Below are 20,428 nucleotides of genomic sequence, written 5' to 3'. Positions count from 1 at the left end.
ACCCTGCCCCCGGCGCTCTGGCCGCCGGGGGGGGAGAGCCGAGTCCCCCCTGGCGCTCTGGCCGCCGGGGGGGGGGAGCCGAGCCCCCGCCGGGGCTCGCCGTCCTCCTCCCAGGGCTCCGGCCCCCGCCGGGGATCGCTGCCCTCCCCCCGGGGCTCTGGCCGCCCCCCCCCCCCCTGGGGGGGGCGGCCGGAGGCTTTTTCGCCTGGGGCAGCGAAAAAGCCAGAGCCGGCCCTGTTTGGAGCAGGGGGTTGAAATTTGGCAGGGGCATCGCCCTGGAGTTACAGATGTGCCTTTAATCATCCCTGGAAAAACCTGCTCAAATTTGGCGAAATTGTGAGCCTCTGGAAATCTCAGTTGGCACATGCTCTGTAGTGACTTGTTAGAGTTTGGCAGCTCAATTGTCCCAAGACGCGATCTACGCTGAGTATGTGCTATCCTAGGGCTACATGGGTGGATCAGGACTTTCACAGCAGTTGCTCCTCCTGGCTGTCGGGGGGTTGTTGTGGTACCGGCCCTGGAACCGAGAGGAGGGAGGCTGTCTCCCCGGCCTTCAGCTCTTCTGCTGCTACTGCCCAGACAGCATAGAGAAGGAGGGAGGAGAACAAGGGGGTGGGAGGAGCAGAGGGATGGGAAACATGGAGCCAAGGGGATGGGATTGGGACTAGGATGTGGAGGGCCCAAATGGGCCATGGGTAGTGTATGGGCTTGCTGGTGGCCTGATGCCCCAGGGTGAGTTTCACCCTGTGTGAACAGCCTGTTGTTTGTTGAGTTGTGATGGGAATATTTTCTCTCCCCTTTGATTTCAGTGAGAAGAGCATTCTGAACTGACTGTTGTTATTAGGTTTAACACTTCCAGGTGAAAAGGGGCTGCAGGAGCATATTTTAAATGAACATGTTTTAGTTTATAGGCCGATGGGGTTTGTACACGATGCTCGTCTGTCTGTGCGGGATAATGCTCAGCCGGTCTAAAGGCTGGGAATAGGTGTGCAGAGATATACTGAAGTGGCAGGTTGAGGGCTGTTCACAAATTACGGAATGCATTAGGGGGTGAGTGGGTCCTTAAATGTGTGCATTTGTCTCAGTGTTACAGGAGGTGGGTGGATCTTGAAAATCACCAAAAAATGTGGTACATAATTTATGGACAGCGCCTTAAGTAGCCATGGCTTATGCAGGTTAATTCAGAGGGATCGTCCCCTGCAGAGGTCAAGGTTGGAGGCTGCAGAGAAGGAAGTTGGGGCATGGATCTGTAGCCATGCAGATGAACATCAGTGGGGAATCCAGTTATATCTCTACGGATCTTGGTTTGTCCGTGCAGAGAGCTGCCAGGTAGCTGTGCCTTGCCTCACGTGTTGGCGTCAGTCATGTCAGCAGGCCCCCACGTCCTCGCCCCACATGGCTGCAGAGACGGAGCAGAGGTTTCATTGCAGTTACTTCTCCTGGCCACTAGGCACCTGCAGTAGTGATGGGCCTTGGCAGCCAGATGGCCTCTCTGCCGCCTGTCTGGCAGCTGTCTACTCCCCCTACTGGTTTGCAGCCAGCATAGTGCCCCTGGGTTAGAGAAGGAGGCATCTCTGTCTCTCAGGCCTGGTCTACACTGGGCTGAGCTGGAGTTTAGCAGTCGATGGGAGAACGATCGGGGATCGATTTATCTCGTCTACACTACACGCGATAAATCGATCCCCGATAGATCAATCGCTACCCGCCGATGCGGCGGGTAGTGTAGGCGCACCCTCAGTGCCTTGCTGCAGGGGAGGTGAGGGGCCAGTGGAAGGGAGTAGGATTGGGGCAGGAGTGTTGGAGTGGCCAGGGGTTGAAAGGCAAGACAGGCTGAAGCCAGCTGCCCCTGGCACTCCTCAAGCCCTCCCATCTGCTTCTGAGGGACGCAGAGTCCGTATCATTCTTGCCTCCTGCTACACCTGCTGTCTTTGCTTGAGGAAGCCCCCGGAGAGAAACCAATGACTTGTCATCACTAGGGAGACACGTTGTAAATGGAGGGATGGAAGGCAGGAGTTAATTCGGGTGGCCGAATTTTTAGGCTTGTTTTGATCTTACCTTAAACTACGTCCACAAGAAACATTGCCAGCTCATTTAGATCAAGGTGTTGCAAGACGGACAAATAAATATACTAGCCCAGGAGTCGGCAACCTTTCAGAAGCGGTGTGTCGAGTCTTCATTTATTCACTCTAATTTAAGGTTTCGCGTGCCAATAATACATTTTAATGTTTTTAGAAGGTCTCTTTCTATAAGTCTATAATATAGAACTAAACTATTGTTGTATGTAAAGTAAATAAGGTTTTTAAAATGTTTAAGAAGCTTCATTTAAAATTAAATTAAAATGCAGAGCCCCCCGGACCGGTGGCCAGGACCCGGGCAGTGTGAGTGCCACTGAAAATCAGCTCGCGTGCCGCCTTCGGCACCCGTGCCATAGGTTGCCTACCCCTGTACTAGCCACAAATAAAAGCTCAGAACGTTGCAACTTTTCACTGAAACGCTGCTCTTTCTGCACCTCCCTAGGGTTTTGTCTGTGCCCAGCCATGCCCTTCCGGAACCTTTGGAATTAACTGCAGCCAGGATTGTCCATGCCATAACGGAGGACAGTGTGATCATGTGACAGGAAAATGCCTGTGTACAGCTGGATACATAGGAGACAGGTAATAAAACACACTGCTCTTCAATATTAATCTTAGACAATCTTGCTCTCTGGAAAACAGTGTGTTACATTCCTATTGCTGCAGTTAGGTGCCTCTTCCTAGAGCGGTTCAGGCTTTATAAATATGCCTTTGTTATTACTTTTCAGTGGCAGTGCTCCCCGTTTACTGTTAGTTTTCTTTTTTTTTTTTTTTTTTTTTTTTTTTTTTCCCTTTTTTTTTTATTTTTTTTTTTTTTTTTTTTTTACTGTAACTCTTTTAAAAATTTAATGGATTCAATTAAATGTAGATATTTACAGCGACAAATTTAATAGAAAGCATTACATGTTTACAAGATATGTAAATGAACCATATTTATACAAATTAATATCCTCAAGAGTAAGCAATGCAGCAGTTTAATATGTCCCTCCCTTCCCATCTGGGTTGCTGCAGTCCCTGACACCAGCAAAAAGTGATAAATCCTCAACATTTATAAACCAGAGGAGCTGCCTTAATTTGATCAGAAAAGATGATATTGTTTTACAAAGCTGTCTTGGATTAAGCGACTTCATTGAAGTATATTCAGAGGGCCTATACATCACTTAAGTCCATCTTAAGTGATAGCCCACTGAATTTTATCCCTCATGCAGTGGTTCTCAACCAGGGGTACGTGGGGGACGCAGAGGTCTTCCGGGGGTACATCAACTAATCTAGTATTTGCCTGGTTTTACAACAGGCTACCTAAAAAGCACTAGCGAAGTCGGTACAAACTAAAATTCCATGCAGACAATGACTTGTTTATACTGCTCTATATACTATACACTGAAATAATAATTATATTTATATTCCAGTTGATTTATTTATAATTATATGGTAAAAATGAGAACGTCAGCAATTTTTCAGTAATAGTGAGCTGTGACACTTTTGTGTTTTTGTGTCTGATTTTGTAAGCAAGCAGTTTTTAAGTGAGGGTACGCAAGACAAATCAGACGCCTGAAAGAGGGACAGTTGTCTGGAAAGGTTGAGAGCCACCGCCCTAGTGCATAAGGACGTTTAGAGTTTGTTGGAGTGTCTTATTTCCTTTCGTCTTTATTTGTATAACTGTCAGCTATTCAAAGGACACAAGCAAGCCAGCCCTAAATGCTACACTTACATTTAGAAGGCCATTCTGCTGTGTTGCAGCCATGTAACGTCTGTTGAAATCAGGTGTCTTCATGTAACTGATGCCAGTGTTTGCTTCGGGAAATGTGTCAAAGAGCTGCAGCTAGGTAAAGCAGATGGAAGTAGAAGTCATTCTAGGGAACATTGCTTTAAGGAAAATCCCCAGTTATTACAGAAGCGCTCTTTATAAAGCTGGTGGTTGGGACCTCCATGGCACAAAGCCAGTGCCCCTTTAATTTGGGGGAGCCTTTAAATGTCATGGCTAATCTTAGCTTTAACTTTCTTTTAATTATGGAGATAGCTTTCCAGTGAAAAATGATCGCCAGGGCTGAATGTCTATCATGGTGATTGTGCCTGAATTCAGAGGCTCTTTGTATACTTAAGCCTGGTCTACACTGGGGGGCGAAGGGAATTGATCTAAGTTACGCAACTTCAGCTATGTGAATAATGTAGCTGAAGTCGACGTACTTAGATCTACTTACCGCGGTATCTTCACTGAGGTAGGTCGACTGCTGACGCTCCCCGGTTGAGTCCGCCTGCGCTTCTCACTCCGGAGTCGACGGGCGAGCACTTGGCGGTCGATTTATTGCGTCTTCACTAGACGCGATAAATCGACCCCCGCTGGATCGATCGCTCCAGAGGTAAGGGTAGACATGCCCTTAGCCTCAGCTACGAAGGACTGGTTTTGAGGCCTCTGCAGCCAATGGCTCTGGGTCCCTGGTTTGTTAGTTGGGAGACTCAACAGTGCTAGAGCTGTCATGAGCTCCCTGCCAGCAGCCTACAGATAGGCCAGCTCCTTCACTCCATTGCCAGCCACAAGGGGGGATGGCGCCGCAAAGGAACTGGCTCTGCGAGAAATAAAGGGAACTGCCCCCCAACACAGGCAGAGCGCATGCAGCAACAGGAGCAGCAACAGTCCCTTGGGGATTTGGAAGAGGAGACCGCAAGCAGTGGGCAAAGGAAGAAGGGATCGAGTTTGCCCATGCTCTTGGCAGCAACCCCCAGAGCCAGGGAACGGAAAGGGGGGAACCTAGCGATGGGGGGAGGGACAGAGGAGGACACACAGGTTGAGCTTTAGAGGGGTGTGTGTGTGTGTGTGGGGGGGGAGAGAATAAGGAGGATGTGGCCCCTGGAAGGAGGTGGGATCTCAGAGGGGAGAGAGAGGAAATAATAGGGGCCGACTGGAAGGTGTAACAATGGAAAATGGGCAAGCCAGGGGGATAGAGAGGTGTGAATATGGGCCCTGATCCAGTCAAAGCTTCTAAGTAAGTAGGGTCTGATGGAACTGCTCAGATGCTTCTATGATTTGCTGGACTGGGAGCTGTGAGGAGCAAAATAGACACGAAGGACAGAAGAAGGGGGGTCAAGAGGAAGTGAGGGTATCCCAAAGGGAAGCAGGGAATAGGAGAAGAATAAGAGGAAAGGAGATTCATCTGTTTTCAAAGCCAATATGCATAGACTTTCACACTCAACTTCTCTAGCAGGAAGAGAGGCTGGGAGCAGCCTGGAGATTCCCACCCCCTATTTAAAAGACCCTTCAGTTTAGATGAACCCCGGAAAGTTTATGGGAAGCCCAAAGAATTACCTTATCGGTGGGTAGAATCCTGGCCCCACTGAAGCGATTGAAGAGTTTTGCGATTGACTTCAGTGGGGACAGGATTTCATTTGTAAAAATTTGTTCTTAAGGTGGGCACACTTCTTTTACCTGTTGTCAACTACAACTACACCTCTACCTCGATATAACGCTGTCCTCGGGAGCCAAAAAATCTTACCGCGTTATAGGTGAAACCATGTTATATTGAACTTGCTTTGATCCACCGGAGTGCGCAGCCCCCTCCCCCCCCCCGGAGCACTACTTTACCGCGTTCTACCCGAATTCGTGTTATATCTGGTCGCGTTATATTGAGGTAGCGGTGTAGTTAATGGTAAATCCCCCACTGACTTTAATGGCAGCAGGAGCAGGCTTAATATTTAACAAACCTAAATTACCGTTACCTATTAATGCTGTGATTTCACTCAGCTGGGACAATGGGACAAACTAATCAGATTCATTTTAGGGCTACAGTCCATTTTGCTTTCCGGGTCTCATACTATCATAATGCTACAACATACACTGCAGCCGCAGCAGGGGAATATAGTTTCCAAACAAAACAATATTTTCTTTGACTTTTTTTTTAAATCAGGAGAATATTTCTATTAATACTAGATATTGTAAAATCATTTTTACTAGATCTTGATTATCTGCCGATGTCCCTTTTTAATTGTCTGTAAATAGCCATATACAGTTTGGAGTCCTGTAAGACAGATAATGACATATAGTTAGATAAATATTTGTGGACTTAACTAAGACACAAAAGCCTGTAGAAGTGTAATTGTCACTTTTTGTTCACTCCCTGCTTTCTGGGAAGTGGGACCACACTACTTACCTACAGCAAATTGACAAGCACTATTGATAGTTCCAGATAGCTTTGTGCTGAACTAAAATGACTTAAGCGCCCATGTAAATGTCTGTATTGTAAATTATTTGAATGGAATAATAGCAAAAGCACAACTGGATGCTGGACATAAAAGTATGAAAATTCTGTGGCTGACAACAACAAAAAAGTGAACCTAGCATTTTAGCTGGGTTTTCCATCTCGCCATCGAGCTGATAGATTGAATCTTAATAGGATAAATACTACATTTGTTATGATACAATAAGCAAACCTATTCTCTTGTTTTGTTTGTATAAATATTTCATAGCTATGAAAACTGTGATCCCCACAGTTTTTAAGTGTATTTCAGATAGCTTTTGTCTATTGTACAAAAGGTGATCCTTGTAAAGAAAACAGAGCCATTATTCTTCCCTAAGAACCATTCCTAGCACTAATATTGGAAAATAATGTAGGTGATTGTAATATTTTCTTCTGTTAAACAGGCTGTCTTATGTTTAATATTTTGTGAAATTGCTTCCATTAATTCTACAGGTGACAGCCATATTATCCCAGCCCAAATAATTGTAGAACATATTAAAGTTCAGTAGATATTATAATGCGAGTCTCCCCAGATAGGCAGAAAGCAATGTAAATTAAACAAGAAACACAACTAGGGCTTAGCAGCTCATTTTGTAATTTAATTGAGCAATGTATCTGGTTGTTAATGGTGTTATGGACACATTAGATTGATATGTTGCTAAGGAAGGATGTTTCAGTAGAAAGCTAATTCCTGCTGTGATTATCCTTATGTTCCAGAGGAATCGTTATTAGTATTCTTCGTATAAAATTCATTAGCAGTAGCTGCTTGATCTCCAAATAAATAAGTTGGTTAAATTGTTAGTAGAAAATGGCTAATTATGTAAATGGATTAGGTCGTCAATATTTCATTTCCAGATGCTTTTTTCCCTTCTATGTAATGCTTCATCTTCTATAAATATAGAATGATATAGTGCACCATCGACTGTGCATTCATCTTGTGGAGTACAGTAGTCTCCTGCTCACTAGTAGAGCTGCATGTGGCAGTGGAAACATAAGACATCTTAATACATTCATTGCGTTTCATTTGTTTTAAGTGTTTCAGTCCTATTCCCATTATTCCTTGTTGGCTATTACTCCGCACTTGGACTACACTGAGGACAGCAAAGCTAGCAGCCAATAGTTAGCTCAGGGTGACTCTTCAGAGTTCTTTCACTGCCATTTTTTCCACATGTTCCTCCAACTTTGGATCCCAAGTCTGAACTTGAACAGTGCAACAACAACCAGGCTGAAATATGCTGCAATTCAATCACTAGCTGGGCTTTTTTACTTTACGTTATTTGTTTATTTTTAGTAAAACATCTTCATCTGAGGCTGCAGCCGTGATTTCTCCTCTTAAATATTGAGCGTGTTCATTTCAATTTGCTAGGCTGGCGTTGTACCTTAATCTTTTACCTATTAAGTCTCACATGCCAGCTGTGAAATGACCCGCAGAAAGACATTTAACACTGACCTCTCTCCACTGCATTTACAGTATACCTTTTAGTCAATGCATGGGATTAAATTAATGCTGATAGGCTATTTCCAATATCTGGTATCCATGAGATAAGGGAATTGGGTTTTTAAATGAATAAAGCATAGCTGTGCTTCATGATGAATCATGTAAACTGAGGTACTAATACCTTGTAAAATTCGGAACCCATCAAGTTGCACCAGGCACAGAAACAGTTCCATTTTCTAGGACTTTTATTCAGTTCCGGCTCTAGGCTCCTGCAAAGCAAGCACGTGCTTGGGGCGGCACAATTCCAGGGTGCGGCATTCTGGGCTGTTGCGGCCCCCCTCCCTTTTTTTTTTCTTGGACAATTGCGCTCTCTGAGCTTGGGGCAGCAAAAAACCTTTCAAGTAGGAAATGGGATCTCTTGGATTGCTTTGCACAGCACTGTGAAACAGACTGTTCAGAATGTATTGCCCCAACATTTCATAAATCATCCAGTAGGGAAATATTTGAAATATTACAGGAAAGGTGCAGCTAAAAACTATCTGTATATACTGTTCATGGGGTTCTATTTTTGTGTGTATCAGTTATTACAAATGTTGTTAATTCTGGAGAAGAAACTACACTGAGGGTGAAAACTGTCTGTCTGAGCTTTTGTGCTAGTGACCATCCCTGTAATAATAAATGAAAAGAGGATTTTAGGTTCAAACTACTGTCGATAGACAGTACATATGCAACAAGACAAGGGGCCAGATTCACTTTTGGTATAAAACAGGTGCAAAAGCAGCATAAAGGGAAAATAAAACCATTCTTTGTTATAGCACATTTTTCTTAAGATTGCTTAATTGATCATGCTTATTTTTCAGCCCTGATTAGCATTCCAAGTGTATGGTACACATTTAAGGAAGTTTGTAGTGCTTTGAAAATTAGAAGAAAGCAAATATAGATGACTTTTTTTCAAGAAAGTAGCTAATTGTGTATCAAATTGTTCATGCTTTCTGAATGTAATTATTGAGGAAGCGATAGCGCAGTCACTTTGTTAACACTAGTGTAAATACTGTGAAATTTAATTGGACAAAGATTAAATACACTTTAGGTTAGCAGCAATTTACATGCTCAAGATAACACATCACCTCAATGATTTCATTTGTTCAGTATGTTACTTAAATAAATGAGGTATGATTTTATGCTTAATATATCAGCCAAAATATTCCCTTGGAAAAGTCATAAATGGACTAGCCTCTCTTTAGCATTTGGTCTTCATCAGATCTCACATATTTCTTTGCAGGTGTCAAGAGGAGTGTCCTATTGGGACATACGGCTTTCAGTGCACTCAAAAATGTGACTGTCAAAATGGTGCAAAGTGTTACCACGTAAACGGAGCATGTATGTGCGACCCTGGGTTTAAAGGGATTCGTTGCCAAGAAAGAATGTGTCCAGAAGGGCTTTATGGCCTAAAATGCCACAAGAAATGTCCTTGTAATATTAACAACACTCTCAGGTATGTTCATCATACTTTCTACTAGTAGCAGGACTAATAGATACAAATAAGAAAGCATTGAGGAAAAAAATCTGTATTTGACTCCATCCCTTTCTCCCAGCAGTTTTCCTTAGGGTCCAATCCAACGCCTGTGAATTATTTCTTTGATTTGAGTGTCTACAGGCTTGGAATCTTAAGTCCCAGTTCAGCACAAGACTTAAGCGCGGGCCTAACTTTAAGAAGACAAGTAGACCCACTGAAGTCCTGTACATTCTGATCTATGTCCCAATCCGGTAACCTTTACTTGTGTAAATCAGGATTAGTCGCACAAGTAAAGACTGTAATATGAGGCCCTTTATGGCTATGCCTACCCCTTTTATAGACATTGCAAACCATCTGTATCATAGGCTGCAATTCTCACCGTCTCTCGCAGACGAAAGGATGCCGACCACAACATGTTTTATCGTCACATAAAGCATCAGAAGGATAAAAACTTTGCAAAGATTGGATGGATAACACCATGATGCTGAACACTTCACTTTTAAATTTTCAGTAAAAGTATTTTGTATTTTTTATTTAAAAAAAAAAACTGTCAGAAGTTCAAAAAACAGAAATTTTTTACTAACTTCCATCTCTCAGACTCGGCTTATGACATGGAATTTCTTGTTGAGTCTACGCACTCCAAACACAGTTGCAAAATGAAATCTAATTTGCTTCATCTTATGTCTCATGGCAAATTACCTTGTTGAAAACACTTGAGGCAGATGTATAAATAGACGTAAATCAATATCCCCCAGTCACTCTCCAGCACTCTTAACGAAGTCAACATTGTCAAAATAGACTTATCTCCCCATCTCATATGTGCCTATTTTTGCTCTTCGTTTAGTACGTGCATGTGTAAAATATTCAAGAAAATAATTATCAGGGAAGGGTACCTGAAATGGAATAAAACTCACTGAAAAGGTCAGATCTTAATTTTTTATTCCTTTTTGCTTCAAGACCCAATCCTGCGAGGTTCTGATCACTAAATTCCTGCAAGATGCTGAGTGCCTGTTGCTCCCAGTTGATTTCAGTGAGTTACTGAACACCTAGCAGGAAATGCTCAGAATTGGGCGCTTCATCTGCCAGACTAACGCCATTGTATGTTGACACTTTTCTACCAGGCAACAATAGAACAGGATAATGTAGGGGCTTGGATTGATAAATGAAAGGGATATTTTTACTCCCCCTCCTGCTCTGATTCCTGATGTCCCATCCCTTACCGTTAAACATTCGCAGCCAGGCCAGGGTTTTGTAGGTTTCATAAAGAGGTAGGGATAATTGATGCTCAAGCAGATGTGCCCTTGATATAGACATTCTTCAGTTTTAAACCAGACTGGTGGAGACCTGACTGCTGCTGCTGACAGACCTACATTGCAATCTTGCAGCCTGCTAAGACACAGATCCTTACTCCTTAATTATATATGTAAGCGGCACAACTAAATTCTTGCACACATATAAAAATACTTCAGGCAAATCTGCTGCTGTGTTTGACATAGACTTTATCAATCTGGAAAACAGTCGGGTGATCTTTCATGTGGAATAGCTCAATTGTGAGTGTTAAGACTTTGCGACACTAAGATTTGGCACTTTTACTTTAGCAGCTATGGGTGACTTAAAAACCCCATCGTTTTGAGCAGAGCAACAATTACAGGTGTGTTCTCCCCAGTGAAATAGTTGCTTGCACTGCGTGGTTTGCCTCTGAGGAGACTCTGCACCTGCTAAGACAAGGCTCACAAGTATTTTATAGAACAGCATGGAAGCCACTGCAGTGAATAAGAGTGCTAGGAGTGTATAGCTGAGAGTTAGACACGGCGGGTTAAGGCCGGATCCTTATTCAGAGGAGGGCTGAGTGTAGTAGTGAGGCAGAACAAGCGCAGGCCCGCTTGATTGCTGTTGGCTCAGTTGCCGGCTGGAGTGGTCAGGGCTGTCTCACTTGGGAGGAAGACATGGGCGGCGGGTATCGTAGGCCAGGGGAGGCTAAGCCTCCCCAATCTAGGCTGTGTCTGTGCCCCAAGGCCCTGCCCTCGCTCTCCCTCTCCCCTAAGGGCTCAGGCCAGCGTCCAGGGGCCCCAGTGGTCGGGCTGGCCGGCAACATGGTGCTCGGGCCAGCCAGCTGGCCGGCAGCCCAGGGGTTGGGCCGGCCTGGTGCTGGGGCTGGCCCGCATGGCTGGGGCCAGCCAGCGGGCGGGCCGGGGCTCCTCCGGCCGCGGGGGTGGGGGCGGCTCAGGCAGAAGGGGCGGGGCAAGGGGGCTATCCTCACCGAATGGGGAGTTCACCCACTGCACATGGAGGAAGATGAAGGACTCAGGCAGGAGTGTAAGAAAGATGAACACACTCTGAGGGAGATCCTTTCGGGGTGGCTGGTTGGGCTGGCTGGAAGAACCTGCATTGCGTGGGGACGGGCTAGGATGAACAGCGTGTCAAGGAGGGTTAGGGCACGTGTTTTTAGAGAGACTCGAAATGTTGGTGGATCGAGGCCCCTCTTAGCTTTGATCCCCTGTAATAGTTAGTTACTTTCTACATCTCAACTGCTCTGGGTTGCTGCCCAGCCAGTGCTTCCGATGCCTTTCCTTCCATCTCTGCCCCATCAGCTTCACCGGCGGCAGCGTCTGCTCAAGATGGTATCTCGCTCTCCTTAATAAATGAGTCTAGTCTCTCCATTGATAAAAATCTGTCTTTTCCCTGCATCTTATCACCACTGTTGTGGAACAGAGAGATACCAGCAAGCTGTAGAGCTGTAAATGGTCTTTCATTCATCCTGGTATTTCAGCCTTCCACTTTTCAATGAACTCTACAGAATCCTGCCAATTTCTGAGCCAAGGAGTGTCTGAGCTGATAGGAAATGACCTTCTCCAAAGACATTCCATATTTTGAACAACTCTTTGTACAGACTTTCTACTTGGTCCCATGTAGTGCATTCCTTACCCAGATTTTATCTCTCCTGGGGCTGCTGGCTTCCAAAGTAAGGCCTGGTCTACACTAACCCCCCAATTCGAACTAAGGTACGCAACTTCAGCTACGTGAATAACGTAGCTGAAGTCGACATACCTTAGTTCGAACTTACCGCGGTTCAGACGCGGTCCACACGCGGCAGGCAGGCTCCCCCGTCAACTCCTCGGTACTCCTCTCGCCGAACTGGAGTACCGCAGTCGACGGCGAGCACTGCCGGGATCGATTTATCACGTCCAGACCAGACGCGATAAATCGAACCCGGAAGTTCGATAGCCAGCCGTCGAACTACCGCGTAAGTATAGACATACCCTCAGTTTCTGACAGCCATCTGCTTTCCAAAACTGCCATTAAAAGCTGATGGCTAGTTTGTTTTCAGACCTTAACAATCTGGGATAATGTTATTAGCCACTGGATAGGATGGATGGGAGAGGCCGGCTTCTTTTTCTGTCAATAGTTTTGTCCTGTTCAATTCAGTCCTTGGACAACTAGCTTAAACTGTAGCTCCTTGGGGGGAGGCGGGGAGAACATGATTTGAAATACAAGATCAGCTTTCCATAGAATCGGAGATTATAAAACCTGAGGGGCCCATCATGATAATCTAGTCTGGCCTCCTGCATAACAAAGGCCCAATAATTCCTGCACCAAGGCATTCTGGGAACTCCCATACAGGGTTTCAGCCAATCCCAGCACTAAGTACAAAGGGCTCAATTGTGACTTGAACTCTATACCCAAGGAGGCAGAGGAATGTAAAGGTGTAAGAACCCCACTCCTGCCCAGTGTCTACCTGGACACTGAGAGCAGGTGTGCAAGAGTACAAAAGGCTTTACTCCCTTATGCCCAGCAGATGGGCGAAATCTTGGCTTCATCTCCCCAACTTGCTGGCCAATGCAGCTGAGCCAGCGACGGGGATTAGCAGTTTACTGCTAGCATGGGCCAGCGGCAGACGTTTTGTCCCCACCAGCAAAGGCAGAGCAAGAAGGGGACTAGGACTCCTTGTGCTTCAGCCCACATGTCCGAGCCCACCTGGAACCCTGAGTAATTACTAACCCATGCTGAAGCCAATGCTTCTCTGCCTTCATTGCTCTGCTTGCTAGATTAACGCTAGCTGGGGTTTGTCTACACGAGTTGCAGTCGCACCCCATGATTGCGGAGTAGACGTACCCTAAAAAGCATTTCTTAAAGGGAAATTGAGCGGGGGGGGGGGAGGGCACCAACAGTAGTAAAATAGCAGCAAATAATTAATAGGAGTCGGGCTGATGTTAATTATAGCAAAATAACAGAGTGGGGGAAATGTACTGCTTTTACATGGGAGTGCAGGAGCAGAGGAGACTGTTCTAACCTACGGGCTGCACCAGAGCAACTCCACTGTCATGCCGAGTCTGAGGGGAGATCGCTCCCCATTTCCATTTCTCCCCTGCCCCCAGCCTGGCTACTTGGGCCTGGTGCCAGGGACATGTTTGGCCCTTTGCATTCATTCTGTCTCTTCCACATCTCTCCTGCCTAACATGGGGGGACATTTTAAGTAATCATATTTGATAAGACTCGGTTTAACATAGAAACACACATTGCAAGATGTTGCAAGAGCGTGAGGGGAAACGAATGTCCCCTTGCTGCAAGAGATTGAAAAGCAGATGTTAGTGAGATTGCCTTCTCCGATTTGTCCACAGGTCTCGTGTTCCTTTACCAGCTCATTGGATTGGCTATTTTGTTTGTGTTTCTTAATTTCAGCTTATTGGCTGGCAGGGAGAAATTTCTTTTACATGTTATCCATCAGGCTGCCTGAGCATAATGTAGACAGATGGGCTTGAAGGGGACATTTTCAAAATGGGGAGAGAGGAACTATGCACATCTATCTGATTGTTAATGGAATTTCCTGTGCATTACTTTAAAACTTTTACCTTCCAGTGTCTAAAGTCTAAAACAGTGTCACTTTGACCTACTGTATGTGGTGAATTAAATTCACTAAATTATATATATAGTTAAGTTTACACATGGACTGGATTTTTACAGAATGGTGATCACAAAGAAGAAGAAACAGAAAAGGAGATTCCTAAATCTCTCTCTGTTTTCATGACAAGGGGCTTCATTTAGATTATTATGTAACTCTACTGACATTAGAATGCAGTAGTATAGTTCACAAGTACCAGAGTCTCAGCAATAATATCTCAATACTTGTATGGTGCTATCAATTACAAATCTCAAAGGGCATCATCATCCCATTTTACAGGTGGAAAAACTGAGATGCAGAGTGAGGGTAAGTGACTTGACCAAGGTCTTGGCAGAATCAGGAAGAGAACTCAGGTTTTCTGACTTCTGGCATAGAGCCAATCTAAGCCCATGAGTAAGGCTGTCCATCAATACAACCTGGCTATCAAAGATTAATGTTATGTTTCAGTGCACTGTATCTCTGTGGGATGTTCACCTACTGTTTCTACTTCCACAGAATATAAAAAAGATACCATAAAGCTCAGTTTTATTAGAGGATTTTCCTGGTTCTCTGGTAGCAGCACTCTTTAATGGAACATACAGGACATACCTTTCGAAGAATCCTAAGAAATACGAGTGCCGGGCCTGAGGGAAAAAAACAGTCTCATTTCTCTAGTATGCTTGGACTTTGGAAGAAAAGGCTGATTATGTGAATCTAGAGGCCACAAGCTTCTGTCGGGCATGTGCAAGATCGTTGCCCTCTTCCAGTCTGGAAGTGGAATTGGATCCATGGAGGGGTGACAGTGCTTCCACATACCTGCTAGTGGACCTGGGGGTGGATTCCATTCCCCCAACTCTTTTGCCGCTCCCTGCACAATGCCAGTTTACTCTAGTTTTGTTGCGGGTGTTAGGATGAATTTTGCCCTTAATAAATAGCCTGCATCCCATGCAAAAAAGCTGTCCTATTTGATAAAGGAGCCAGCCTTCAAGCAGAAATGCTTACGGGGTAGAGTATTTTCAATTGAATTGTCATAGACTGATTCAAACTGCTGTGATCATATATTATTTTTGAAAGATTTAATTTAGACAACAGATGCCGCACCGGTGAAACCCTATAATACGTGCAGTAGAAACAAAACCAAAGAAACAAAAAAAAAAAATCCTTTCCAGAAATATTCCTTTAATGTTTGGCTTTCTGCTCCCATTAGATAATGATGAATAGATGCACAGGGAGAAAAAAATGAGCTTTTATTATTTTTATCTAAATGTTAAGAGGTGCTGCGTGAGCAACCATCATTTCAGGGGATGCTTTGTCAGAAGAATTTCATGGCTGGTGGTTCATTAGGCTGATGAATTGTTTTAATTAGTCAGTAAAACACTATTTATGATGAAACATATGACAGTCGCAAAATGTGGTGATTCTTAGTCACAACAATATGTGACTAATCTCTTCTACCAATGAGTGCATAAAATAGGCTCACAAGCCAGGCTTTATGAGGTTACCTTTCAAATGAACATAGAGGGTATTAATGGTATAGCTACGAAGAAACCCATTCAATCAAGCCATGCCAACAAGTAACTATAAGCAGTAAATAGAGTCTGGATTGGTAGGAACCAGGAAAAAGATTCCTAGGATGTTCTCTCTCTTTATAGATTTTATGTTCGAGAATAGGAGAGGAAATCCCCACTTGTCGCAAAGTTATTCCTCTTCTCTCTACCCGAGGGCCAGATGGTGCCATTAAGGCACCACAGTCTTATGGTGCAGAGGGCCAGACGGAGCATAGTGCTTCCCTGAGTACCCCAGCACCCAGGAGAACCTCATCCCCTGGAGCATGTAACACCTTCTGCATCCAGCTGGCTTCACTGGTCAGTGTAGAGGAGCGGCAAGGTGATGTGGGGAGCTAGAAGGGAGCAGTTTCTGCACAGAGAGGAGGAAGTGGGGGGGGGGAAGCACAAGGGGGTGCCCACTGGCTGCTCCATGGTGTGTGTGTGGGGGGGAGGCATGCAGGGACAAAGGGAAGAAGGATGCTTGTCCCTCACCCACCTTGGGACCGGTATGAGGACCAGGCACAATCTAGCCCTCATAGCTTGATTTTTATTTATACTGGCTACCAGATGGGTGCCAAGGGGCCTTAGTGAAAATGGGATTCAGGCCCTTAATGGCTAGTGGAAACACTCGCTATTCAGCATTCAGGTACCTTAGAGAGTTCTGTTGTGTCATGTTCACAGAGGCCCTGGCTTGCCTCTCTGCACAGCGGAGAATTTGTCACAGGACTCCCGTTGATTCTAGCCCTGTGCACAGCTTCAGGACCGTGGCTTTGCTGAGCCCCATTTGATGTAGCTGAGGATTGCGGGCATGGTCTTTTCTGCGAGAGAAGAGGTGTCCCCATCTACTTTCCCTGTGTCTAGTTTAGCTGCCCTTTCTGTCATCACTCACCTCTGTGCCAGGAGGCTTGGAAGGATTCTGTTCAGAGCTCCCTTCCCCTCTGATCACTACACAGCGATCTCCTCCTCCTTTAGTTTATTGTTACCTTCAAATTGTTCCGAGCCCCTGCCCATCCTAAACTGACCATATTGTGCCTAAATACTGCCGTTTATGTGAGGCCTCCATTGAGGTCTATGCCAGATCTCACATTGATTTGAATGGGGGAGAAGAGCAAACGCCACGGTGTGTGAAATCCTCTGCTCTTTGCAGGTTTCTTAATGCCTGTGACAGGTTGGCGTCATGTCACCTTCATTTCCTGCCTTTTATAGCTGCCCTGAACAAATTTTAGCTTTTTTGTCATTTATAATCTAACTCTGGCAGATATTTGACTTGGAATTTTCTACTTTAAGGTGTTATTGCTATTTACAAAGAGGATTGTTTATTCATCTGTATCTCTCCCTAACGCCTGTCTTTCTTCATTAGCTGCCATCCACTCTCTGGAGAATGTACCTGTAAAGCTGGCTCGGCCGGACTCTATTGCAACGACACCTGTCCTCCTGGATCCTATGGCGAAGGCTGCCAGTTCACCTGCCTTTGCCAGAACGGTGCAGATTGTGGTAGTGTGACAGGAAAATGCACCTGTGCTCCAGGATATATGGTGAGAGAGAGACAGAAATAACTGGGTATTTAACATGGGGTGCCTGCAAACAATAAAAGAGGAATTTGGTCTCATGGTCCTTTGTTCTGATGATCCCCAGCTGCTGTCTCCAGAAATGGGGGAGTGCAGCGATGGTTTAAGTCTCCTTTGTCCCCTACTGCAGGTTCTGAGTTGAGCCTGAGGATTGGAGTCCCAGTCTGCTTTTTAGCAGTTGTCTCAATGAAGTATATATTTTTAGATGTGTGGGGTAGGATTTTCCAAAGTGCCTAAGGAAGGTAAGTGCCTAACTCCTGTGGGGAGTCAGTGGTTGTTGGACACCTAACTTGCTTAGGCATTTTGAAAAATATAGCCCAGGGAGCCTAATTCTCCACTCATTAACACAGGAATAAATCAGGAGTCTATCCACCACTGTGAAACCAGTGTAAGAAAGAGGGAGAAATCAGGCCCACAGCATGCTAATAGCAACTGTAAAATAAAGATCCTCTTTCTTACCAGGAATACCATTCAGATTTACAACATACAAATATTTTGGGATCCTTTACTCTTCCTATTAGTAAAAATATATATTGCGAGATATATTGCTCCCAGACTGCATTACTGCACAGATGAAGCCTAGTAAATTCCTATAACCTTGCTTCAAAATAATATTTAATCTCATAATGAAGAGGCTTCTTGCACAGACATTGAAGCAGCGTGGTTATTGAGGATAGCTCTATAGTCACTGAAGCATATTTAGGCATTAGTATCATTGCTTTCTCATAATGTACTATAATCTCTGGCAATTAGTCCATGAGGGCATGTAAAGCCTTGAAATTGCTAATTTATTGCCTCTGAAGTGTATTTGTCATTCATACGCATGCCAGATGAATCAAGTTACAATAGTTCTTTCAGATGCTAGAGAATATAGGCTGCAAGGAAGATTCGGCAGATTCTCAGACACTTTTTCTCCCCACCTCGAACCCCTTTCCCCCGCTGAACTAGCTTTGCGGCACATTCCGTCTTCCGGGTGTGGAGCAAATATTAATGCTCCACCATGGAGCAGCCTGCAGGTCGTGCTGTAGATGCAGTGGGGCCAGAACCCTCTCATGTCACAAAGCAGATCATCTCAGTGACAGGCTTGAGACCAGATTCAGCCCCAGGTATGCACGCACGGCTCTGGCCGAAGCAGTGGGGAGCTGTCAGAGCAGAATTTTGCCCTTGGACTCCAGCAGCCCTGGGTGTGAATGTAGTGTTTCTGAATGTGGGTGTCTGGCACATGGCAGCACAGACAATAGAGTGCTGCTGGTATGGAACTGGACAGAACTAATTAGTCGGGGTTGGCATAAATGAACTGTTTCGTGCTTTTTCCCCCTAATGAGAAGCTTGGTTGCTGTAGCCCAGAGGGCAGCAATTGTGACATGTAATTGCAAAGAATTAATGTGAGATAAAAATCAGACGTTCTGCAAAAGTATTGGATCTAAACAGAAGTTTCCATAGCAGGGTAAGGTAAAAGGTCTCATGTAAGATAGGAAGCTGTTGAATGTACAATAGCTGAAAAGGCAGATAGGTTGGACCCAGAACGTTTCAGTTTGTTGGATAGTTAGAGAGAGTAGTGACCAAGAAATGGCAGGGCCTTTTCCTGGCAAAGAACTCCCTCTACCCACTTCTCTTGCACAGATGGTCTGTTTTTTTAACTGTGCCATGGCTCGTCTGTGTCAGGGCAGCTGGGCAGGGTTTCAAAATGAGTCATCTGCGAATGCAGCCAAATCTGGGACATTTTGTTGGGACGTAGAACAAGCCATTAAAAACACAAAGCATCTGGTCACCTTTGCTAAATGTATTTAAGTGGAAATACAGCCATCCCATAAGTTGAAATGCGTGTGAGCAGTTTGCTAAATTTTTGGAAGTTAAACAGATTTTAAGTTTTAAAATAAAAACGTACAGTATCGCTGTGAAAATATTTATTAGGTGTGCCACTTCTAAAAATTCAAATGCCAAAGCAAAATATTGGCCAGCTAAAACATCTTGGATGGGGTTTCAGATCATTTTATCTCTTTATTTTCCTTGATGGACATTTTGGATGAAAGTCTGCTGCCAGATCTCCACATACATGTCTCCAAAAAGTGACTAATGCTGGTATTAAAGGTGCCTGTAGGGGTATTGCTTGTTTCTGCAAATGTACAGTAAGTAAAACTCTGTCCTCACTAGGGGATTAGACCACTTTAACAATATTGGTTTCTAGACTAATATTGTTGAAGTGGTACAAAAACTGTGTGTAGACCAGCCCTAAGGGATGTCTGAAAAACCTAACTGATCTGTGCAATTTTCCCATATTCCGAATTGTGTTTAACTGAGTCCTGACCTTGCCAGGAATAACTCACTGGAGTTAATTGCTTCCCTCGCTTACTGTGGATTTGCACTAGTGTAACAGAGTTCAGATTTACATTGGTGGAAGTGAGAACAGAAGCTAGCCCACTGCCAACAGAGTCTTCAGATGAATATGTAACTCACATGTAAGGTGTGTGTCACATCCCTGTCTCATGGCTAGCATGGAAGATAACAGCCAATTACTTCTGAAAGTGACAGAATTATTCTGTTAGCTCAAGAGGTAGAAGTCTGTGCTGTGGTGCTGAAGTCTATCGGTTCTAGCCCTGCAGATGTCCTGTGGTTCCAAACATTAAATGTAGCCACCAAGGACATGCCTACGTCCGTATCTTTACACATCTGCTAATGTATAGGGCAGATGGCAAATTTCAGCAGATAGGAACTTTGTCTGATGGTGGTGGCAGGATACCATGTGTATGTGGTGAGGTGGCCCAGACGGCGGCGGCAGGATACCGTGTGTATGTGGTGAGGTAGCCTAGACGGCGGCGGCAGGATACCGTGTGTATGTGGTGAGGTAGCCTAGACGGCGGCGGCAGGATACCGTGTGTATGTGGTCAGGTGGCCCAGACGGCGGCGGCAGGATACCGTGTATATGTGGTGAGGTGGCCTAGACGGCGGCGGCAGGATACCATGTGTATGTGGTGAGGTGGCCCAGACGGTGGCTTCTTTATGATACAAATGGAAGTGTTTTTGTCTGTTTTGAGGTAATGGGGCATTGGGTAGGGGAGACAAACGATTATTAATACATTTCAGTTCCGATCTTGGCCCCAGTGTACAAGCAGAAAGTGGGTTGTGTGATGGGGGGTCCATGGGAGTTGAGGGGAACAGGATCGTCTCCCTGCTGG

The 20,428-nt window shown here is 44.9% G+C and overlaps 1 protein-coding gene across 2 annotated transcripts in view; it reads left to right on the top strand.

The window, feature by feature from the left end:
* MEGF11 (multiple EGF like domains 11) overlaps positions 1 to 20,428 on the top strand; it is a 246,274-nt gene that overhangs the window by 134,199 nt on the left and 91,647 nt on the right. For both annotated transcript variants that reach the window (XM_026648563.1, XM_024205469.1), the window contains exons 7-9: positions 2,518 to 2,654; positions 9,025 to 9,237; positions 17,045 to 17,219. In XM_026648563.1, the coding sequence (XP_026504348.1) occupies positions 2,518 to 2,654; positions 9,025 to 9,237; positions 17,045 to 17,219 (525 nt within the window). The remainder of the gene's footprint in view (positions 1 to 2,517; positions 2,655 to 9,024; positions 9,238 to 17,044; positions 17,220 to 20,428) is intronic.

This window comes from Terrapene carolina, unplaced genomic scaffold (genome assembly GCF_002925995.2).
Source record: "Terrapene carolina triunguis isolate 2854851 unplaced genomic scaffold, T_m_triunguis-2.0 Scaffold67, whole genome shotgun sequence".
Classification (NCBI taxonomy): domain Eukaryota; kingdom Metazoa; phylum Chordata; order Testudines; family Emydidae; genus Terrapene; species Terrapene triunguis.
The sequence above is the reverse complement of the archived record's forward strand: the minus strand, read 5'-3'. Positions and strand labels throughout refer to the sequence as shown.